General features: G+C 44.9%; 1 protein-coding gene across 2 annotated transcripts in view; it reads right to left on the minus strand.

The window, feature by feature from the left end:
- The window catches only part of LOC139751591 (protein turtle homolog B-like), a 900,734-nt gene that overhangs the window by 83,881 nt on the left and 797,394 nt on the right, over positions 1 to 19,459 (minus strand). For both annotated transcript variants that reach the window (XM_071667192.1, XM_071667193.1), the window contains one exon: positions 7,361 to 7,530. In XM_071667192.1, coding sequence (XP_071523293.1) covers positions 7,361 to 7,530 — 170 coding nt within the window. The remainder of the gene's footprint in view (positions 1 to 7,360; positions 7,531 to 19,459) is intronic.

The raw sequence follows: 19,459 nt of genomic DNA on the forward strand, positions 1-19,459 counted from the left end.
GACGTGTACCACACCCAGGCAACACACGTCCACCGCTGTTGATGACGTGTACCACACCCAGGCAACACACGTGTCCACCCCCGTTGATGACGTGTACCACACCCAGGCAACACACGTGTCCACCCCCGTTGATGACGTGTACCACACCCAGGCAACACACGTCCACCACCGTTGATGACGTGTACCACACCCAGGCAACACACACGTCCACCCCCGTTGATGACGTGTACCACACCCAGGCAACACACGTGTCCACCCCCGTTGATGACGTGTACCACACCCAGGCAACACACACGTCCACCCCCGTTGATGACGTGTATCACACCCAGGTAACACACGTCCACCACCGTTGATGACGTGTACCACACCCAGGTAACACACGTGTCCACCCCCGTTGATGACGTGTACCACACCCAGGCAATACACACGTCCACCCCCGTTGATGACGTGTACCACACCCAGGCAACACACACGTCCACCCCCGTTGGTGACGTGTACCACACCCAGGTAACACACGTGTCCACCACCGTTGATGACGTGTACCACACCCAGGCAACACACGTGTCCACCACCGTTGATGACGTGTACCACACCCAGGTAACACACGTGTCCACCCCCGTTGATGACGTGTACCACACCCAGGCAACACACGTGTCCACCCCCGTTGATGACGTGTACCACACCCAGGCAACACACACGTCCACCCCCGTTGGTGACGTGTACCACACCCAGGTAACACACGTGTCCACCACCGTTGATGACGTGTACCACACCCAGGCAACACACGTGTCCACCACCGTTGATGACGTGTACCACACCCAGGCAACACACGTGTCCACCCCCGTTGATGACGTGTACCACACCCAGGTAACACACGTGTCCACCCCCGTTGATGACGTGTACCACACCCAGGCAACACACGTGTCCACCACCGTTGATGACGTGTACCACACCCAGGTAACACACGTGTCCACCCCCGTTGATGACGTGTACCACACCCAGGCAACACACACGTCCACCCCCGTTGGTGACGTGTACCACACCCAGGCAACACACACGTCCACCCCCGTTGATGACGTGTACCACACCCAGGCAACACAAGGCTGGGCCTCACAAAAGCCCACGTCCGACATTACAAGCGTCAACACTGGGAATGATTGCGTCCCAAGGAGTGTCATTTTGCCGGTCGTATTGTTCATTTGTTGTGTTGCTGGAACATAGTTTTGATGACTGCACTGCCGGCCGAGGTTCCTTTGTCTGTCCCGTGTTCTGCTAAGGTCATATTCCCTCCCAGTTCCCATTTACGGCTTCCGATATAGCTAAATGTTCGACCAGTTTCACCTTTCCTTTACTGTTTTACTTCATACTCGTGTCTACCTCGCCCTTCCACCATCCGCTCTCACTAATGCCCCTTTTGCTTTCATTCACCAGATCTGTGTCTTTTGTTCTGCTTTACTCTCCACTCTCCCTCTTGTTTGCCCTCTTCATTTCCCTCATTATGTTCTCTTCTTCTTGACCCCCTTTTTTTTTTCCCCCTGGTAATGTCTTCTTCAGCTCTCCTCTCTCCCCCCCGGCTTTCAATGTCGCCTCTCACATCAAAGCCTCTCCCACCCGCTTATGAACTGTCTCACTCTCACCAGCTCTCAGACCCATTCCCCCATCCCTCTACATCATCTCATACCCACTCTCACAGACTCTCCCCCAGTCGCCTTCATCACATGCCCCTCTCTCTCTCTCCCCTTCTCTCAATACCATTGTTTTAAAAAGTATTCTGACTGTCAAACACCTGCATTAATTATCCTGACTGCACTCACCATTACCCCTCGCCCTGGCTCTGACTATTATGTCCGTCCATTAACACATGTCACCACTATTGTATATGTCGGTCCATTAACACATGTTGCCACCAACACTACATGGGTCGGTCCATTTCCACTACTACCTTACATGTTTGTTCTGTAACACCTGTTGCTACCACCACTGTATATGTCGGTCCATTAACACGTGTCTACCATCACTGCATGTCTCAGTCATTTTAAACATGTTGGCACCACTACCGTGCATGTTTCTTTGATACCTCGTGCTGCCAACACTGTGTATGTTGGTCCATTAACACCTGTATACGTCGGTCCATCAACATCTGTTGCCACCACTACTATATATGTCGGTATATTAACATCTGTTGCTATCACAGCCGTATGAGTTTTTCTATTATACCTGCTATCACCACTCCTATCAATACCGGCTCATTAAAACCTTTTGTCACCACTAATATATGTGTCGGTCCATTAACACCTGCTCTCATCTCTACTGTAAATGTAAGTCCATTAATAGTGACCTGAAGAGCGTGAGGTGGAATCATCAGCATAAGAGTGTACAGGGTTACAAGTTGGAGAGGAATCAATCATACAGAGAAGAGACGAGCCGATTGGACAAAGCCCTGAGGAACTCCACTGTTGATAGGTTAAGAGGCGAAGTCGCTCCATCAACAACTGTAATGGACCGGCCAGGGAGCAAGTCTTTGCATACGAGAACAGAGAGAAGCAGAAAGCCAGAGGAAGGAAGCTCAGAAAGATATATGCTACCTCACGTGTAACGCTTTGCTGATGTTAAGGACCACGACAAATGATACACAAAAAACCCGAGAGAGAAAAGGACAATAATTGTCACACACGGGGAGATCACCAGTACACCATGTACCGCGGAAAAAAAAAAGTTAACGGTCAGAAAAGAAGATTGGGATACTAAATGTTTGACAATGTGAAAGTTATAGAGAGTTCCAACACCCTGGAGATAGCAGAGGTAAGAACAAATGGGCGATAGTTGGAAGGGTTAGAAGTCATCTTTCTTCGGGATGGAGTGCACGTAGGGCGTGCTACCGAACAGGATAATTTTGGATTTCTAGGCTAAGACTCAACAGGCGGGCAACGAACTAGGGTAACTCAGGGGAACACTACTTGACAGGAGGAGGTAAGCCATTTAGGTAATACGCCTTTTCCCAGTTGAGGTTCGGATAGCACAAGAAAGACCCTGTGCAAGGAAATTATAGGAGAGTGCGTAATGGTTCAGTAGGAGGAGCTGGGGGATGGGGACAAGACGCAGAATCAGAAGAAACAGAGGTGACTTCGGTACCTGAGACTCCTTTGGCTCCATCAGTTGGAGAGTTAGCATCAGAGTGACCAAACCGGAAGAGAAACGAAAAGGTTGAATTACAGAAGTTATTGGGGATACTTGTGGCTTTGGGCCATAAACCCTTATCAGTGGACGACGTCAGCTCAGGACACTTTTCCATGGTGTTGTGTTTGATGTTACGAAAAGCTTTATGATGATCTGGATGGAAACGACAGTGAAGTGGGATTCAGGGGAAGGATAGAGTTTCGTGGTTCGATACGCTGTTCCTGATGGGACAGGTATGAGGGAAGGAGCGATCTAACCAAGACTAAGGGGTGAAAGATTCAGTAGAAGACGGGAAGTAGGACTCCATCCCGGCCAAGATAACCTCCACTATATGGTTAGCACAGCTGAGGCATCCTGGCCAACGTAATAGGATTCGTTCCAAACAAAAGCAGTTAAGATGTCCAGAGATGACTGCTGAGCTGTCCCAAGTGACCAAGCTGGTGTTTCGAAGAGGTTGGAGGTTAGCATGCCAGCTGGAAGTGATAGGAATAGGATTGTGGTTGGAAGGCTCTAAGTGAAAATATAATATATATATATATATATATATATATATATATATATATATATATATATATATATATATATATATAGTGGGAGTGGTTCAGGTGTAAGAAAAAAAATAATTCGACGTGTTGGAAGTGGTCATCAGGGCCGGAAACTCGTGTTGGATATGTAATCACTTGTTCCAGATCGTTAAAGATAAAAAAAAAAAAGACATCGACTAAATATGGATAGCCAATCCTTTTAGTGTGCATTAAAATCTGAAGTGAGGATTTCAATGGATCTGAAGAGAGAAATGTTTCGTGGCTGAAGGGTCGCACACAGTTGGGGTGCGTGTGTGTGTGTGTGTGGAAAAGATGGTTGGGTGGAAGAGGATATACGAAATATAAAAGCAAAAGTTAAAGAGGATGGCTTCAGAGATGAAAGACTCAAGATCCGCGAGAGGAGCAATTATGAACCACGGTAGTGAAGCGGTTAGCGTTTCCTGACCGTGACGCATTCACAGGCCACACAGGGTCGACCGCAGAGGCTCGAATCCTGGTTGCAGCAGTCGGCCTCCACTCAACCTAGCTGTTCATCCTCCCTTCATGTTGCTTTATAAATTGGCACCTAGCTTAGGCTCCAGCACACACACACACACACACACATGCCTTTGTTCAGTCCATTGACAGCACGTCGACTCCAGTATATCACATCTTTCCAATTCCCTTTATGCTGTGCCCGCCTTTCATCTTCCTGCATGTTCAGGCCCCGTTCGCTAGATTTTTTTTTTCACTCCATCATTCCATCTCCAATTTGGTCTCCCGCTTCTCCTTCTTCCCTTCACTTCTGACATTTATCTTCTTTGTCAACCTTCCTCACAAATTCTACCCATATATCCAAACTATTTCAACACACCCACTTCTGCTCTCTCTCTCTCTCTCTCTACCACACTCTTTCTATTACCACACATCTCTCGTACTCTTTCATTACTTACTCAATCCAACCACCTCACACCACATAATGTCCTCAAACATTTCATTTCCAACATATCCACCCTCCTCTGCACAACCCTATCTACAGCCATGCCTCGCAACCATATGATATTGTTGGAACTACTAATCCTTCAAACATATCAATTTTTGCTCTCCGAGATAACGTTCTCTGTTTCCACACATTCTTCAGCGCTCCCAGGACCTTCGCCCCTCACCCACTCTCTGCTAAGTCCACTCCCAGATATCCCAAACACTTCACTTCCTTCACCCTCTCCCCACTCAAACCTACACCCCAACTAACTTGTCGCTCAACCTTGCTACAGACATAAAATAGAAAAAAATAGGTGTTTTTTGTATCACAGGAAACAAACACAGCCCCATGGAGGGGACACGATGACAGGGATTGTATCTGGAGACGTGACAGTGAGGAAGCAACCTTGGACAGAAGAGTTTGAAAGAGAAGGAAAAGATCAGGGGAAGACGTAGACAGATGGTGTTTCCTAGAGGGACGGTTCGATCTCAGACAATACTGCAGACATGAACAGAGAAGGATTTAGGTCTTGGATCCGTGTTGCTTGATGACGGTCAACTAGGCCCTCTTACCAGTGGCGCACTTCTGATTCAGCGCACGAAAATCATTAAGCTGGTGTACTGTTATGACTATCTATTGTCCAGAGATCACGAGAATAAAGAGTAGAGAGCAAGAGGTCGAGTGAGTTTCATGTTGTGAAGTGTTATGTACCGAGACAGAAGCAAAGCTGTGGGTTAGACGCCAGCATCCCAAGTATAGATGAAGCAAAAGTGTAAAACTGTTTCTCTCGTTACTGTATATGTTGTCGTTTAACCAACGGTTGTCATCATTAATATATCTCAAGTTCAAGGACACCTGTTGCCACCAGTACTGCACACGTCGTCCCACTGACATACAGTTGGTCGCGCTGCCATCGCAATCCTTCTCAGTCTAATAACAGTTCACACAACACTGAGTTCCTTACTACGGTCGTACCAGCTGTGTGGTACCGTCAGGTACTGCGTGACTGTATCACCCGTATGGTACCATCACGTACTGCTTGGGTGTTTTATTCGTGTTGTACCATCACGGACTGAGTGGGCTGTACCATCACGGACTGAGTGGGCTGTACCATCACGGACTGAGTGGGCTGTACCATCACGGACCGTGAACTTGTACCTTCACGGACTGTGTACGTGTACGATCACGGGCCAAACTGGGCCTTGTCTGTGGTGGTTCTCATGACCAGGATACACCACACGGGCCAAGCTGGGTCATGGCCCGTGCTCGCTCTCATGACCAGGACACACCACACGGGTCAAGCTGGGTCATGGCCCGTGTTGGTTCACATGACCAGGACACACCACACGGGTCAAGCTGGGTCATGGCCCGTGCTCGCTCTCATGACCAGGACACACCACACGGGTCAAGCTGGGTCATGGCCCGTGTTGGTTCACATGACCAGGACACACCACACGGGTCAAGCTGGGTCATGGCCCGTGTTGGTTCACATGACCAGGACACACCACATGGGCCAGGCTGGGCCCTAGCTCGTGCAGTCTCTCATGACCAGGACACGATAAACGAGTTCTGGGTTTGTTTACATTAGCTGTTCCTACAACACCAATCACCTTCCTCTACGTCACACTAATTCAACCAGTCTAATGCCTCACGTCACACTGTGTTAACCAGTGTAATTCTTTCACGTCACACTACTGCAGCCAATCACCTTCCGCCACGTCACAATGTTGCAGCCAGTCACCGTCCGCCACGTCAAACAGTCTGAGGCAGTAATACCCGCATTTTGTTGCTGTGCTTTATCAGGTAATTGTAAATCTGTTTTTCTTGTAGATATTTTCTTATGTCGGCTGTCGTCTTTTGTTTTGTCTGTGCAGATGCATAAAGTCCTTTAAACGCAGCAAGTTGGCTGGAAGGCTGTGGCAAGTTGAAACTGCTTGTTGGAATCCCACAATATTTACCCTGACGTGAAACCAAAATAGAGAAATATTCTCACTTTTCTGATGGTAATACTTCCAGATGTAATCTTTATCATAAAATTCCCCGCCCACTACTTATCTTACAAGATAACAACCAGCAATTGATCCTTAACCAACACGTTCCCAACCCGCTACTTATCCCACAAGTTCCCAGCCCACTACTTATCCACACAATGATACATCTTACTGTCTCGTGTTTTGTTGTGTCTTGTGTTCCTTCCATCTGCTTGTGCTCTCCCTCTCCCTGCTCCTCCCCCACACCTACATCCCTGATCCAAACCTCCTCCTTCCCTTGCGCCACTCCTAGTGTGTCGTGACCCTCCAGGTGCAGGTGTCGGTAGTGTAGCAGACACTCTTTAGGTGGAGGTGTTACCAGTGATCCTGGCCGGGGTTGTGGCCTACACTGGTACAACACACATCTCCCGTACACACAATCTGCCCACGTTGCCTTGACCACTTGCTACTTAAACTCACCAGTCTTTACTGTTTGTATGCTTCAAACTGCCTTTGAAAAGTTTCTCGTATTTCTTTGCATATTTTGATGTCTTATTTTGTTTCTTTGAACCTCATCATTTGTGTTTCTTATCATCACTTTACTCTTCGCTGCTACACTGTACTTAAGGCGACCTTCCCTTATAGTTAGGATGTGGCCAAGGTGTCGGGCCAGGCTACACTATTCCCATCCCACTACCATGACTCACCTGGAACACAGGGTGGCCAGCCGTCAAGTTGTGGCCTTGGGTGCCCGGGCGGGCTACTCTAAGTAGGAACACCTGTCGCAGGCCGCCGTCGAAGCCTGCCTGGCACGCCACCGAGAACCCTGTGGACGTCTGGTTGTGGACCGAGCAGTTGGCGGGCGGATCCGGCTTTCCTGGGGGGAAGAAGATCACACAGTTATGGGGGTTTCTGGGGGGCTTGAAAGGGGAGCTTACAGACTTAAGGAGGCTCTTGGGCTATAATGGGGAGATCACAGATATAGTGTTCTGCTGGCTGGTGTGAGTAAAACCACACAGTTAAGGGGGTTCTGGGGGCTGTGCTCAGGGGGCCTAGGGGACCTAGAGATTCTAAACATACGACTAAGGAGAGAACATGTGATCATAACCAACAGTATATATTCCCCAGAATAACAACATGGCCGCGTCTCAAACCTGGAACATCACGGATATATTTTGCGTGAACAGATGGACCGGCGAGACGAAGACGAACAGGTAGGGCGAGCAGCGGCTGTTGCGTTAGGGCAAACGAGTCAAAGGATCATAAGGTTATTAACACAACTAGGGTCAGAGTCAGATCCGATGCTACAGTGGTTCCAGGGAAGACAGACCAGTGTTATGAGGGTGAGGGGTGGTTGTAGGTGGGACCAGATCCGCCATTTGGGCTCAAGAGATCTGATCATCCAAGATCACGACAGTAAGGAACCTGTCATCCTTGACACCTGTGTTCTGTCACTGACAACACTTCCTAATAATGACGGCATTGTGTGTATACTGCCACTACTAATGGTATATGAAAAGTCTTGCTCTAAAGTCTGGCGCATACCCCTCATAGCCACCACCACAGATTGTGGTTCGACTTATTGGTGAGAAGCCAAACCAATGTCCACCAAAATTAAAGTTTTCTACCACGTATATCAGTGATGACGTAAGTAATCTGGAAATTATAGTTTGGAACATGTTGTCCTGACACACCCCAGCGCATCACCTCATCTTTACCTGACGGTTATCAAGTGTTTAGTTTTAATGAGCTACATGAAGGACACAAAGAATAATGTGTTGTAATTAATTCATAAGTATTTTATAAGTAACAGGAGTGGGTATACAAGTATGAACAACAGTAGTATTACAATATATAATAATAATAATGGTGAAGTGCTTGTTGTGTGGCAATTATTAAGTCTTCTCCCGAAAATGAATAATGCCTTTATAACGGTCACCCGATGAACGATAACATTTCATATGTGTAAAACGTGAACGGAAATAACCTACTAAGGTTTATAATTTCCTGTACCAGTAGGCTATGTACGTAGGTTATATATCGAGGGAGCTGGACACATTAATGCGCTGCCCACACACCACCCATCATGGCTTCCCTCACTACACTTAAAGTGGGATATAGTGATGTAGTATTATGTAATCATTTTGTTATCAATTAATAAACATTTATCAATCTGCTTGGACTGACCTGATTGCGTGAGTCTCGAGTCAGTCAGGTGAGAACTATTGGACACACTAGGCCACAGTAGTAACTGTGTAGAAATTAGAAGGATCACAACCGGTCAGCGATCATCTGACGGTCTTTGACACAAGTGGTTTCTTCGCTTGCTATCTGACTTCGTTATAAACGTATTAGCAGTACTGGTGTTTACTATGGAAATACACATAACCATTAGTCATTACGATTCTCATCTTTTTAATAACGCAAATCTTGTACGATTGCTTACCGAAATCCTGTTACTTGTTGAATAAAACTAAACTAATTCCTAAAAGTTTTCTCATTTTCTTAAAAAAATACTTTCAGTATTACCAGACAATTTTCATTAACGTAATACCTCGTACAATATGTGATGCAAAATCATATAATTAGATTTTGATTCAAACGTGTATAATCACAGATGACTCAAGTCACTGGTGACAGTAATTCCTCGCTTATTATGAAACACTGGTTTCTCGCCTCACCGATTAAGGAAACCACGATCAGTGACTCTACTGCCACGCCAAGAAGTTCTGCCCTTAATGGCACCTAGAGTAGCTTGGCGAGCAACTTGGAACCAAAACTTCGACCATAGATTGTAACGATTCGAACCCGTACGATTCCGTTCCTACAAAATACATAATGAAGCGTTACATCCATGACCTAAAGGTAATTCACACTGACAATAACACAAAGTAACTAAATTATCATTATCATCAAAAATTACTATTAACATTCCCGGGGTCGCACTGTGAGCTGAATAAAACTGTCTGCCGTTTTGGCAATGGCTAAAAAGATGCGACCGGAGAGGGTGAATACATCACCATGTCATAATTCATATGAGATCACTATTAACATAACTGTTTTTTTGTAATTAGCATGATGTTGAATACAATCATTATCACAGATACTTTAATAACATTCATATCGTCATAATACCACTACCATTATTAACCATTACCAGTATTACAGTTTATCTGTACCATTATATCCTCAAGGGGGAGGTGGAGCTGTGGTGTAGGGTAAGGTGTAGGCACTGAGTGGTATTGGCTGTTCCCTACATCCTTCCATGTTTCCTTACGTACGCCATACTGCATCTTGACCACAATATGGGTTACGTCTCCTCTTAGTATCATTATTGTTACCACTAATATTAAAAATATTACTAATATTACTAATTAAATTACTATTGCTCTTACCTTCCCGAAATACACCTCAGCAATTGAAGGGAAATATGTTCACGTTTGTTTATGCAACCAAATCGTTCTTTCCATCTTTTTTTTTTCTACCATCCTCACTTCCATCATATTGACTATACGAGTCCATGATCATTATCTACACTCAGGTGATTAGAAGGATAAACACGGAAAAAATCCAAGTTAATCTGTGTGAACGAGACTTTATACCTAAATGTAATAATAAAACGTCAGTTCCAACCCTGTGCTTTGCTGCTATCCTCACACACACAATATATATATATATATATATATATATATATATATATATATATATATACATATATATATATATATATATATATATATATATATTCCTACGAGTCCACAGGGAAAGTGAAAGACGATAAGTTCCCAAGTGCACTTTCGTGTGTGTGTGTGTGTGTGTGTGTGTGTGGCGGGGTGGTGATGAAATGGATGAAGGCGAAGTATGAATATGTACATGTTTATATATGTTTGTGTATGTATATGTATACGTTGAAATGTATAGGTATGTATATGTGCGTGTGTGGGCGTTCATGTATATACAAGTGTATGTGGGTGGGTTGGGCTATTCTTTCGTCTGTTTCCTTGCTCTACCTACGTACATGAATCCTACATGAATCTTTCACTTCGTTCAAGTCGACTTTTTGGACATTTTGCCGATATTTAGGAGTCGGTTGGCTGAAAGGGTCTTTATAAAGTACAACTGAATCATACGATGATGCATACATGTGGATCATACGTTTCCTAAAACTCATGTCAGTAAACTAAAAGTATAAAATAAAAGGTGAATTACACTTATAGTTTCATATGACTTAACAAACCACAATACAACCGCCAGTTCGCCAGAGTTTCAAAGTTTATCCTTATAAAATTGACTGTACATTTTCTCAAACCCATTATGAATGATCTAAGATTACAAGATATCTAGTAACGTAGTACACTTACAAATTTCACAAAATATTTAAACAGGAGAAGGCTACTGATACGTTTTGCAGACTATGAATACCGTCCTTCTACCACACCGTCTGTTTGAACACTGACTCTCGGTCGTTAGGTTAAACTGAAATTCGTTAACGATTTTCAGCAAAATTTCAAAGGACTGGTAAAAATGTCACCACAAATGTACTTCAAATTTTTTTCAAATGATTAATAAAGACAATAATTTTGTATTCTTTTACAGAAAACATATAAAATATATCGAATTCTAATAGGAATAGTGATTTCAAAATAACAGAAAACGTAATGTCACAAAGGGGGATCTAATGTAACTCGGGTGTCTTTCCACATATACAATGGTAGGCCTTTGGTATTATGAAAGTTCAAGCTCAAATTATATGATATACGATGATTCATGTACTCTCATGTCTGACTCACTGTTACCATGATCCAGCACAGCAAAGTGAATGAAATGTAACATAAGTTTTGGGTGTTTAACCATGTTCCTTGATTACGGAGTGAGGTAGGTTTGCCATACGTAAGACCGACCAAGGTGCTCCACTTTCCCTGACTGTAAAGCGCCTGGTAGTGCTACCCATATACCCGATATAACAGCCAGGATATGATCATTTCTATAAGATATGAGCTCCTTGTTATCAGGTTCTTGGGTCCATAAATATAAGCAGATTGAGTTGTGAATATCATTCTAAATGAGATGTGTGGATGGTACTACGAGTAATTTAATGACCTATTTTCTAACAGTTATACTTGTTTATCCATACAAGGGAAGCTTGATAAACCTGACGTCTTTAGCAACATCTGTTAAAGTTGTGTGTATATATATATATATATATATATATATATATATATATATATATATATATATATATATATATATATACTCAAGGGTCATGACATGGTTTCTGCGGTGCCGGTGTGGCTCCGCGGCGGATAATGTGACTTCCGGGTTGAATGGCGCGGCTTCCAGGGTGGGGGCGCGGGTCGCCGATATGCTATCGTGGTTCCCGGGGGCTCTGGCGTGGTACCTGTGAGGCTCCCTGGGTGCTGGTGTGGTTGCCTGGGACGCTGGCGTAGTTCTCGTTGGTGTTGGCGTAGCTCCCTGGGTGCTGACATGGTTCCCCGTGGTGAGCCTTAGCTCCTTAAATGCTGGTGTAGTAGCTCTTGGGGTGCTGGCGTGGATCCCGGGGTGCTGGTCAGGCTCCAGTGGTGCTAGTGTGGTTCTGTGGTGCTGGTGTGTGGTTCCAGGAATGCTGGCACAGTTCCAGGGGTACTTGAGAGGCCCGTGCTATGCTAATGTGGTGCTGGCGCGGATCCCGGAATCCTGGTGTTGCTCTCGGGTGCTGGCGGAGTTCCCGGGTTCCTGGTGAGGTCACTGGGGTGTTTGTGTGGTTTCCAGGGTGAGGCTCCCGCGGGTCCTGCCCGTGTCCTGGAGGAGTCCTGCACTGAGACGTGAACTGAATGACGAGAATTTTCAAAGAATGACATTGTGGAACATCCTTCGCTAAGAACAGTTGTATTGATATTGGGTTGAATTTCAGGGTGTTGTGTAGACCCGTTGCTGGAAACTATCCTCCTGTGGGTTTATTGGTGAATTTTGATGAGTCTTTTCTGAAGGAAAATTGAAGGAACTTGAATTATTACCAACAGATGTTTTACTGAGTGTTGATCACATTACGCCACTCGCCATAACTTGCAGGTGTTGTCCCTCGGATCTTGCTGGTGTTAAGGCAACTATGAGTTCGTGTTGTAGTCATGTGCTACGGTCTGGCCTCACTTAACTTTGACACTGATTCAGTAAACACAAGATTTGTTGATCAAATATGGTCTTCACAGACACCGTCAACAGACAGGATATTCGTCAGTCGTGGAGAATTTCTGTGTGTGTGTGTGTGTGTGTGTGTGTGTGTGTGTGTACAGCAGTATCGATAACCATTTCTACAACTTTTACTTATCCGTTTAGCGCCTGCTTAAAGGCTCAACAGGGGCGACTGTACTCCTTCACTGTACAGCAGCAGAAGTGTACAGTTTACATTGCTCCACAATACTGTACTGCTCGTGCCTCACCTACATCAGATGGTACCAGCGTGTGGGACGTAATGATCCCAGGGAGCGCTGCTCGGGCAATCAGCGGGACCTGGATCAATCGCTGGTTCTAGCAGTGGTGTACCTTCGCCTGCCGGCCCATTACCCTGCCTGCCTTAATGGACCTCCAGCTTGTGGCGGTAATAGTCCGCGCTAGCTGCTTATACTCAGACACACACACCTACACTTGTGGCACTAACTGCAGTCATCACTGGCGGTATATAAATACACCTACACTTGTGGTCTAAATGGTTCGTATTACTGGTGGTGCACACATAGAGGGTTCACGGCTCGAGGAGCTGATGATAAGAACTCGCTCTGATTAAAACGTTAATTAGAATTAGGAGGAGGAGACGACGCAAGCAAAGAGACGTGAAGCAAGGAGAGATAACATGTCTTGCAAAGGAGACTGGAGGATACCCGGGAAATAAAAGCAAATTGCAAGCACACCCGAGAAAATGACGACCATGTTGTGAATGGTAGGGTGGCTGGTTCAGAAGATGCTTGGGCGCTTCTCCAGCCACCAGGTGTGTACCTGTCTGTCTGGCGTCACACCCTGTGCCTCGCCACGGGAGGTAATGACGTAATGGTCCTGCTGGACACTCAGGAGTGACCCCTAGCTGTCATTACGTCAGCATCTCGTGGTACTGTATGGAGCAACCTCCCGGTAATGGAGGATATCCAGTCTCACCACGCCACCGTCGTGCGATAACCCGGGAATGAGCTTTGGCCATCAGTTAGGCCGGAGCCCCCATGTGGCCCTGTTATAGACAACGGCTAAGTAGTGGGATCAGATATCGTCAAACTCGCCCTAGGCAATACCATCAAAGACCCGAGATATCTGGCCGGTGGGAAGGTCCAGCGTCCCGGGTTGAAAGCCACAGTTAAGTCAAGTGGCACAAAGTTTACCATAAACACGGCGTCCGTACCACCACAGACCTGGACAGTGGATTCTGGACTGGTTACGACCAGTTCTCTTGCATGGGATGAGCTTAACGTTTTGGCTCAGACGTGGGAGTGATTGCCTCAATGTAATTACCTATAACCTATTTTTCATTGCCTATTTATTCAGTACGGGAGAGGAGTTGTACACTCGCGTTGTACACTCGTGGTACGGGAGAGTTGTACACTCGCGTTGTACACTCGTGGTACGGGAGAGGAGTTGTACACTCGTGTTGCCCCATTTCTTAAGATTTCGTTACCATCACACAAGTTTCTAGACTGCTGTATCTGGTCAGCATTCACAATGTCGTTATCCACCTCATTCCATTCAACTGTTACTCTCACACCTTAAATGTACCTCGTTTTAACATCCCAACCAAGATTTCTGCTTAGTATCTTCCTCTGTCCGTTCTGGTTTTGCATCCTTCGAAGAAGAGTCTATCTGTCTCTCACTGCAACTCTCACTCTTAACCTTGTTGCCATCTTTGTTGCCCTTCTCTACATACACATTATCAGTTCTTTAAGTGCAGTGACCAAATGTGTAGAGCACCTTCGAGTCTTGTTCTAATATAGAGAATGTGAACAGCTTCCTGGATACATCCTACTCCGTGTACTTTAATGTGGTTCTAATGTTTGCCAGCACACGGTCTGGCTCCATTACAGCTCTGAGGTGAAGCTCTCTGGCGATGGGTTAGGTACATTGTCAAGTCAAGAGTCTAAATCTTATGCAGTTTTGTCGAGCTTATTTCCTGCTAGCTGGCGTGTGTGTGTGTGTGTGTGTGTGTGTGTGTGTGTGTGTGTTATTGCTCAGCTTTACACATGAGGAAGGAGTTATACACTCGAGGGGCCTTTATATCTTAACCAAAGTTTTCTGCCATACAAGATCTGGAATTCATCATCCATCCGTTCACTAGTGTTTTTCACTTGGCTTCCACTCCTCGTCCACTCCCGTGTTGCTGTAGACGTTATCTCTATAACTTCTGCTGACTCAGCGCCCCCATGTTCCCTCCAGAGGGTCGGTTCCTCTCTGTCTGAAAGAAATCTTCGTCGGTCTGGTTAGATCCAGTGGGGGACATAATAACTGTCATCAAGTCTCCCCTTCGTCAATGTTTCCTCCAGTGTAAGCAACTCCAGGACTGCTGACCTGCGGAGAAGCTCTGTTAGTTCAGGTACATTCTTTATTCCTCCTACCTCCTGCCTTCTCACCAGCAACTCTTCTCTCTCCTCTTGAGCTGGGTCACTAGTCTGGTGCCGTATCCTTCACTTGGGGGGATCACATACATACTCTACCGTCGAATATGTTTTCGTTCAGATACTTGAAAGCAATTCTGCTGTGTCATGATATTAGCTTCCTTCCTTCATAGTTCTGATATGAATTTTTGACGAGAGACTCTGTGCTACGTCAACCTCCAGGTTCTTGGTACAGGTAAATTTCTGTAATTTGTTTCCTGAAATATAACTGTCATGCCTGGCTTCCCGTGGCTTCACTATAGCCTGGCTTCACTTTTGCCTGGCTTCACCCATACCTGGCTTCACCATAGTTCGACTTAACTATAGCCTGGCTTTAACCTTGCTTCACTGGCTTCATTATAGCCTGACTCAACTAGAGGCCTTGGCTTCGCTCTAACCTTCCTTCACTGGAGCCTGGCTTACTTCACCGTGTCCAAGCTTCATCATACTGCATTAGGCTGAGGCGAGGTTTATGAGGTGGAGTCTTTTTAAGCCTTCTTATGTTGTCGCCGTCCTGAATGTTCCTCATTATTCACAAGTCTAGCATCACCTGGAAGCACAGTCATGTAGGATTCCTTCCCTAAATATATCAGGAACAATAGTTGGTCATAAGGTGGAACTGTGCGACACCAGTGGTTTGTCTCTACCTACCATGATAGGACACCTCCGACGTGTGTCGTCTGTCGCTCTCTTGTTGGCTGTATTTTCCGATCGATCGAAAGCATGCGTCTTGTCTCATTAGCTGGGTATCATTATTCTTTCTACCTGCCCCCTCTGCTGGGGAGGTGTTCAGCGCACGTTTCAGTACAAGAACACATTCCTGATGACTTACTCTTATTTCCAGAACATTCCCTACTTGGCAGTAGATGTCCTGCAGGCTGGCTATGTATGACCCTTCCCTGAGAACTCCTACGTAGTTTCCCCTGTGCAAGCGTTCATCCACTTGTTTTTCGTTCTCTTTCCACTGTAGTTGAAAGGCCGTGCTCACTGGTATTGGCCTGTAGTTACCTAATCGCCTTCCTCAGAGACAGGCACAATAGTAGCTCCCTTCCATGACTTTGGTACTGATACCATTTCCATCGAGTTTCTATACAACGCATTAAGTGGCTTGTGGAGAATCTCTGCACACTTCTCGTGTGCAAATGTCGAGGTATCGTAACCACGTTTACCTTACCTGGTTTCAGATCCTTCGTAAACCTTCTCGTATCGTGTTGGACGATCTCTCTCCTCCACCATATCTAGTCTTTGCGATAATGTATCGTACACTGCAGTTACACTTTTACAAATTAGCGTTCAGCTTCTCACATATTTTCTTTCTTGTTTTCAAAAACGGTTCTCTCTTTGTCCTTTCGTCCGATTATTTGCTTTTTAAATGATGATTTGCTCCTGATGAATAAAAGGAATAGTTTAGTATTTTCATTGCCTTTGTCTACGTTGCCTCTCGAAAGTTCTCCTGTCATCCCTTATTGACTCACTGTTTTATTCTTGCTCTGTTTTATCTCTCAGATGCTGCCTGGCAGTTGTGCCGTCAGTGCTGGTTCCTTGTCATCTTGTAGTGAACTATGTTTCCTTCTCCTCTAACTACAACCTTCTATAACCTAACACAGACACTCATCCAGTGACTCCCTCATCATAGACTTCACAAGACATTCTTTTAGCTGTTATATACTCCAGCTGTTGTCCTGGTTTATGTTCCCGAAGATTTCATCAGGCTTGTCTCGTGTCATTTCTTGCATCTCCTCGTATCATTCAGGTTTCTCCTCAGTTACATACGTCCTCATTAACTTACGTGCGTAGATTTGTGATGGCTTTTCTCCAACATGATACCATAGCAAAAAGATTCATTTTCCAGGCTGCTTGTGGCAAAGTATAATCTAACATCACAAGTACGCTCAACTGATTTCGTTTGGTGAGAAATTCTTCTAGAACCTTCTCGAAAACATTTCCAGCATCTGCATTTCTACGTTTTCTCCATTTTTCCTCGCAACAACATCTATGCCTTCTATACTGACGATGAGTGAGAAAGGTACTTCTCTCCCACTGTACAGGCGGGCAAGGTGTATGGATCATGTGGAGTGATTCATCCTTACATGTTCAAAGAAAGTGCCTTCGAGGTAACACCAGCTCTTGCTTAACTACTTCGCATCTCAGGTCCTGCTCTCTGAGGGATTTGGGGGATTATGATCCTCGACATCCATAAACCATCTGAAAGAGCACGCTGTAGATTTTCGCTTATTGAATTTCCCTTGGGTATCAACCTCTCTCTTTTCTTTTTTTTTAAACACTCCTTCCTTTCCAGTATTTTCATCACAGATGTCGCTGATGGTGTGACTACTTGTTATCCTGTTAACAGTGGTGTTCCCTTGGGTTCAGTCCTTTCGCCAACGCTGGTTTGAATTATAATTGATAGTCTCTCCTCGGTCTTTAACCCTACTTATTCTTATGCCGACGATTACACTCCTGGGTTAGCTCAAACCTCAGGCGAGAATGGACGCGTGGGCACTGGTGAAGTTTTCGATCTACAACATTTCCTGAGTTCGGTTGATTACTTAATGAAAAGAATGGCAGAGATATGCACACTCATACACACGCTGCTACATCCGAGTACCTGAAACCTATTTACAAGGGATTCATTCAAGGTGAGCTCTTCCTACACCTCTCATTTAGCCAGAGTGGAATCGAAACCCAACGATCTTATAAGTTCTCCATCTTATCACTTATCTTCAGTCATGACTTTCCGTGTGCCATGATGCTGCAGTTATCAATCACTTCGGCTGTCGCTCTCATGAGTTTTTATCGGGTGTTCCGACCTTGTTGCTTCCTTCTATGATGCCTCGACATATCCTCAGCTATGCTAAGGAATTCTCTTCTCTCTCTCTGTCTATCTACTACGACCTTTTCACCTTCACGAGGTGGGTCTGGAAGTACCTGAGGCCCTAAGCTTAATCTTCCCTGCTCCTCCTTAATTAGTTATTTACCCATGCAACCAATAATACTTCTACAGGAACTTGCTTTGCCTGTGCCATATCTGTTATAACTTAAAAGATTGTTCATAAGTTGTGCGTAGAGAGAGAGAGAGAGAGAGAGAGAGAGAGAGAGAGAGAGAGAGAGAGAGAGAGAGAGAGAGAGAGAGAGAGAGAGTATATCAATCTGTGAATACCCATGACAAGATTTTGCCAAAACGCCGGAGTTAGCGCGTGGCGCTCACCGCACGTCTTGCCTGATGAATAACACTGTTTCTCTCCGCTACCAGCTGCATTACATGATCCTCTAGTCCTGGTTCACCTGGGACTTACTTCTTCTTTTGAATGTCTCCATATATGTTCCATGTTCATCTCTTGTTCTAGCTCCCTGGCTGGGCTCTCATGCATTTTTGTTTGATTTTCGTTATGTTCTGTGGAGTTCTTGAAGATTTATGAACCTGTACCTTCTTGTTTGAGAGACTCTCAGTTTCATGACATTTTCCTTCATAATTTGAGTTTGTTGCCACACGTAGATGATCATGTACCTCTCTCTAGACCACATAGTGGCCGTTCTCTCAGACTTTCACGGTAGTTCAAATGCTCCATCCTCTCGACTGTGCTCGTGTTGAGCTTCTTAATGCTTCCTTATTTCTTTTATTACCATTTGTCTCGCTGGTGACCATAAGACGTAGCACTGTTCAGTTTTGCTTCTTGTTTATACCATTACATTTGTTTATATCAATATCATTTGTTTATACCATTAACATTTCTTTATATCTTTAACATTTGTTTATACCATTATCATTTGTTTATACCAATATCATTTGTTTATACCACTAACATTTGTTTATACCATTATCATTTGTTTATACCATTAACATTATTATACCATTAACATTTGTTCATTCCATTAACATTTGTTTATACCATTAACATTGTCATCGATAGTTTTGTATCCTGTGGTGAAAGTTGTCAAAATCATACCACTCCTTACTCGGATCGACAGCGATACCTGCTCACTATGTTCTCTCAGTTCTAGTTTCTCGCTTATGATGACATCTAAATCTTTCACATTGGCTTTACTTCCTATGAATTCTCTGTTGATCCTCCATATGGTGTCACTGACGCATCCTTACCTGATCCATAAATTTCTCCTTCCACTCACGGTCTGATTGCTCCTCCTTTGATGTCTGTCGCATCAGGGACGGAGCGTACC

This window comes from Panulirus ornatus, chromosome 11 (assembly GCF_036320965.1).
Source record: "Panulirus ornatus isolate Po-2019 chromosome 11, ASM3632096v1, whole genome shotgun sequence".
Classification (NCBI taxonomy): domain Eukaryota; kingdom Metazoa; phylum Arthropoda; class Malacostraca; order Decapoda; family Palinuridae; genus Panulirus; species Panulirus ornatus.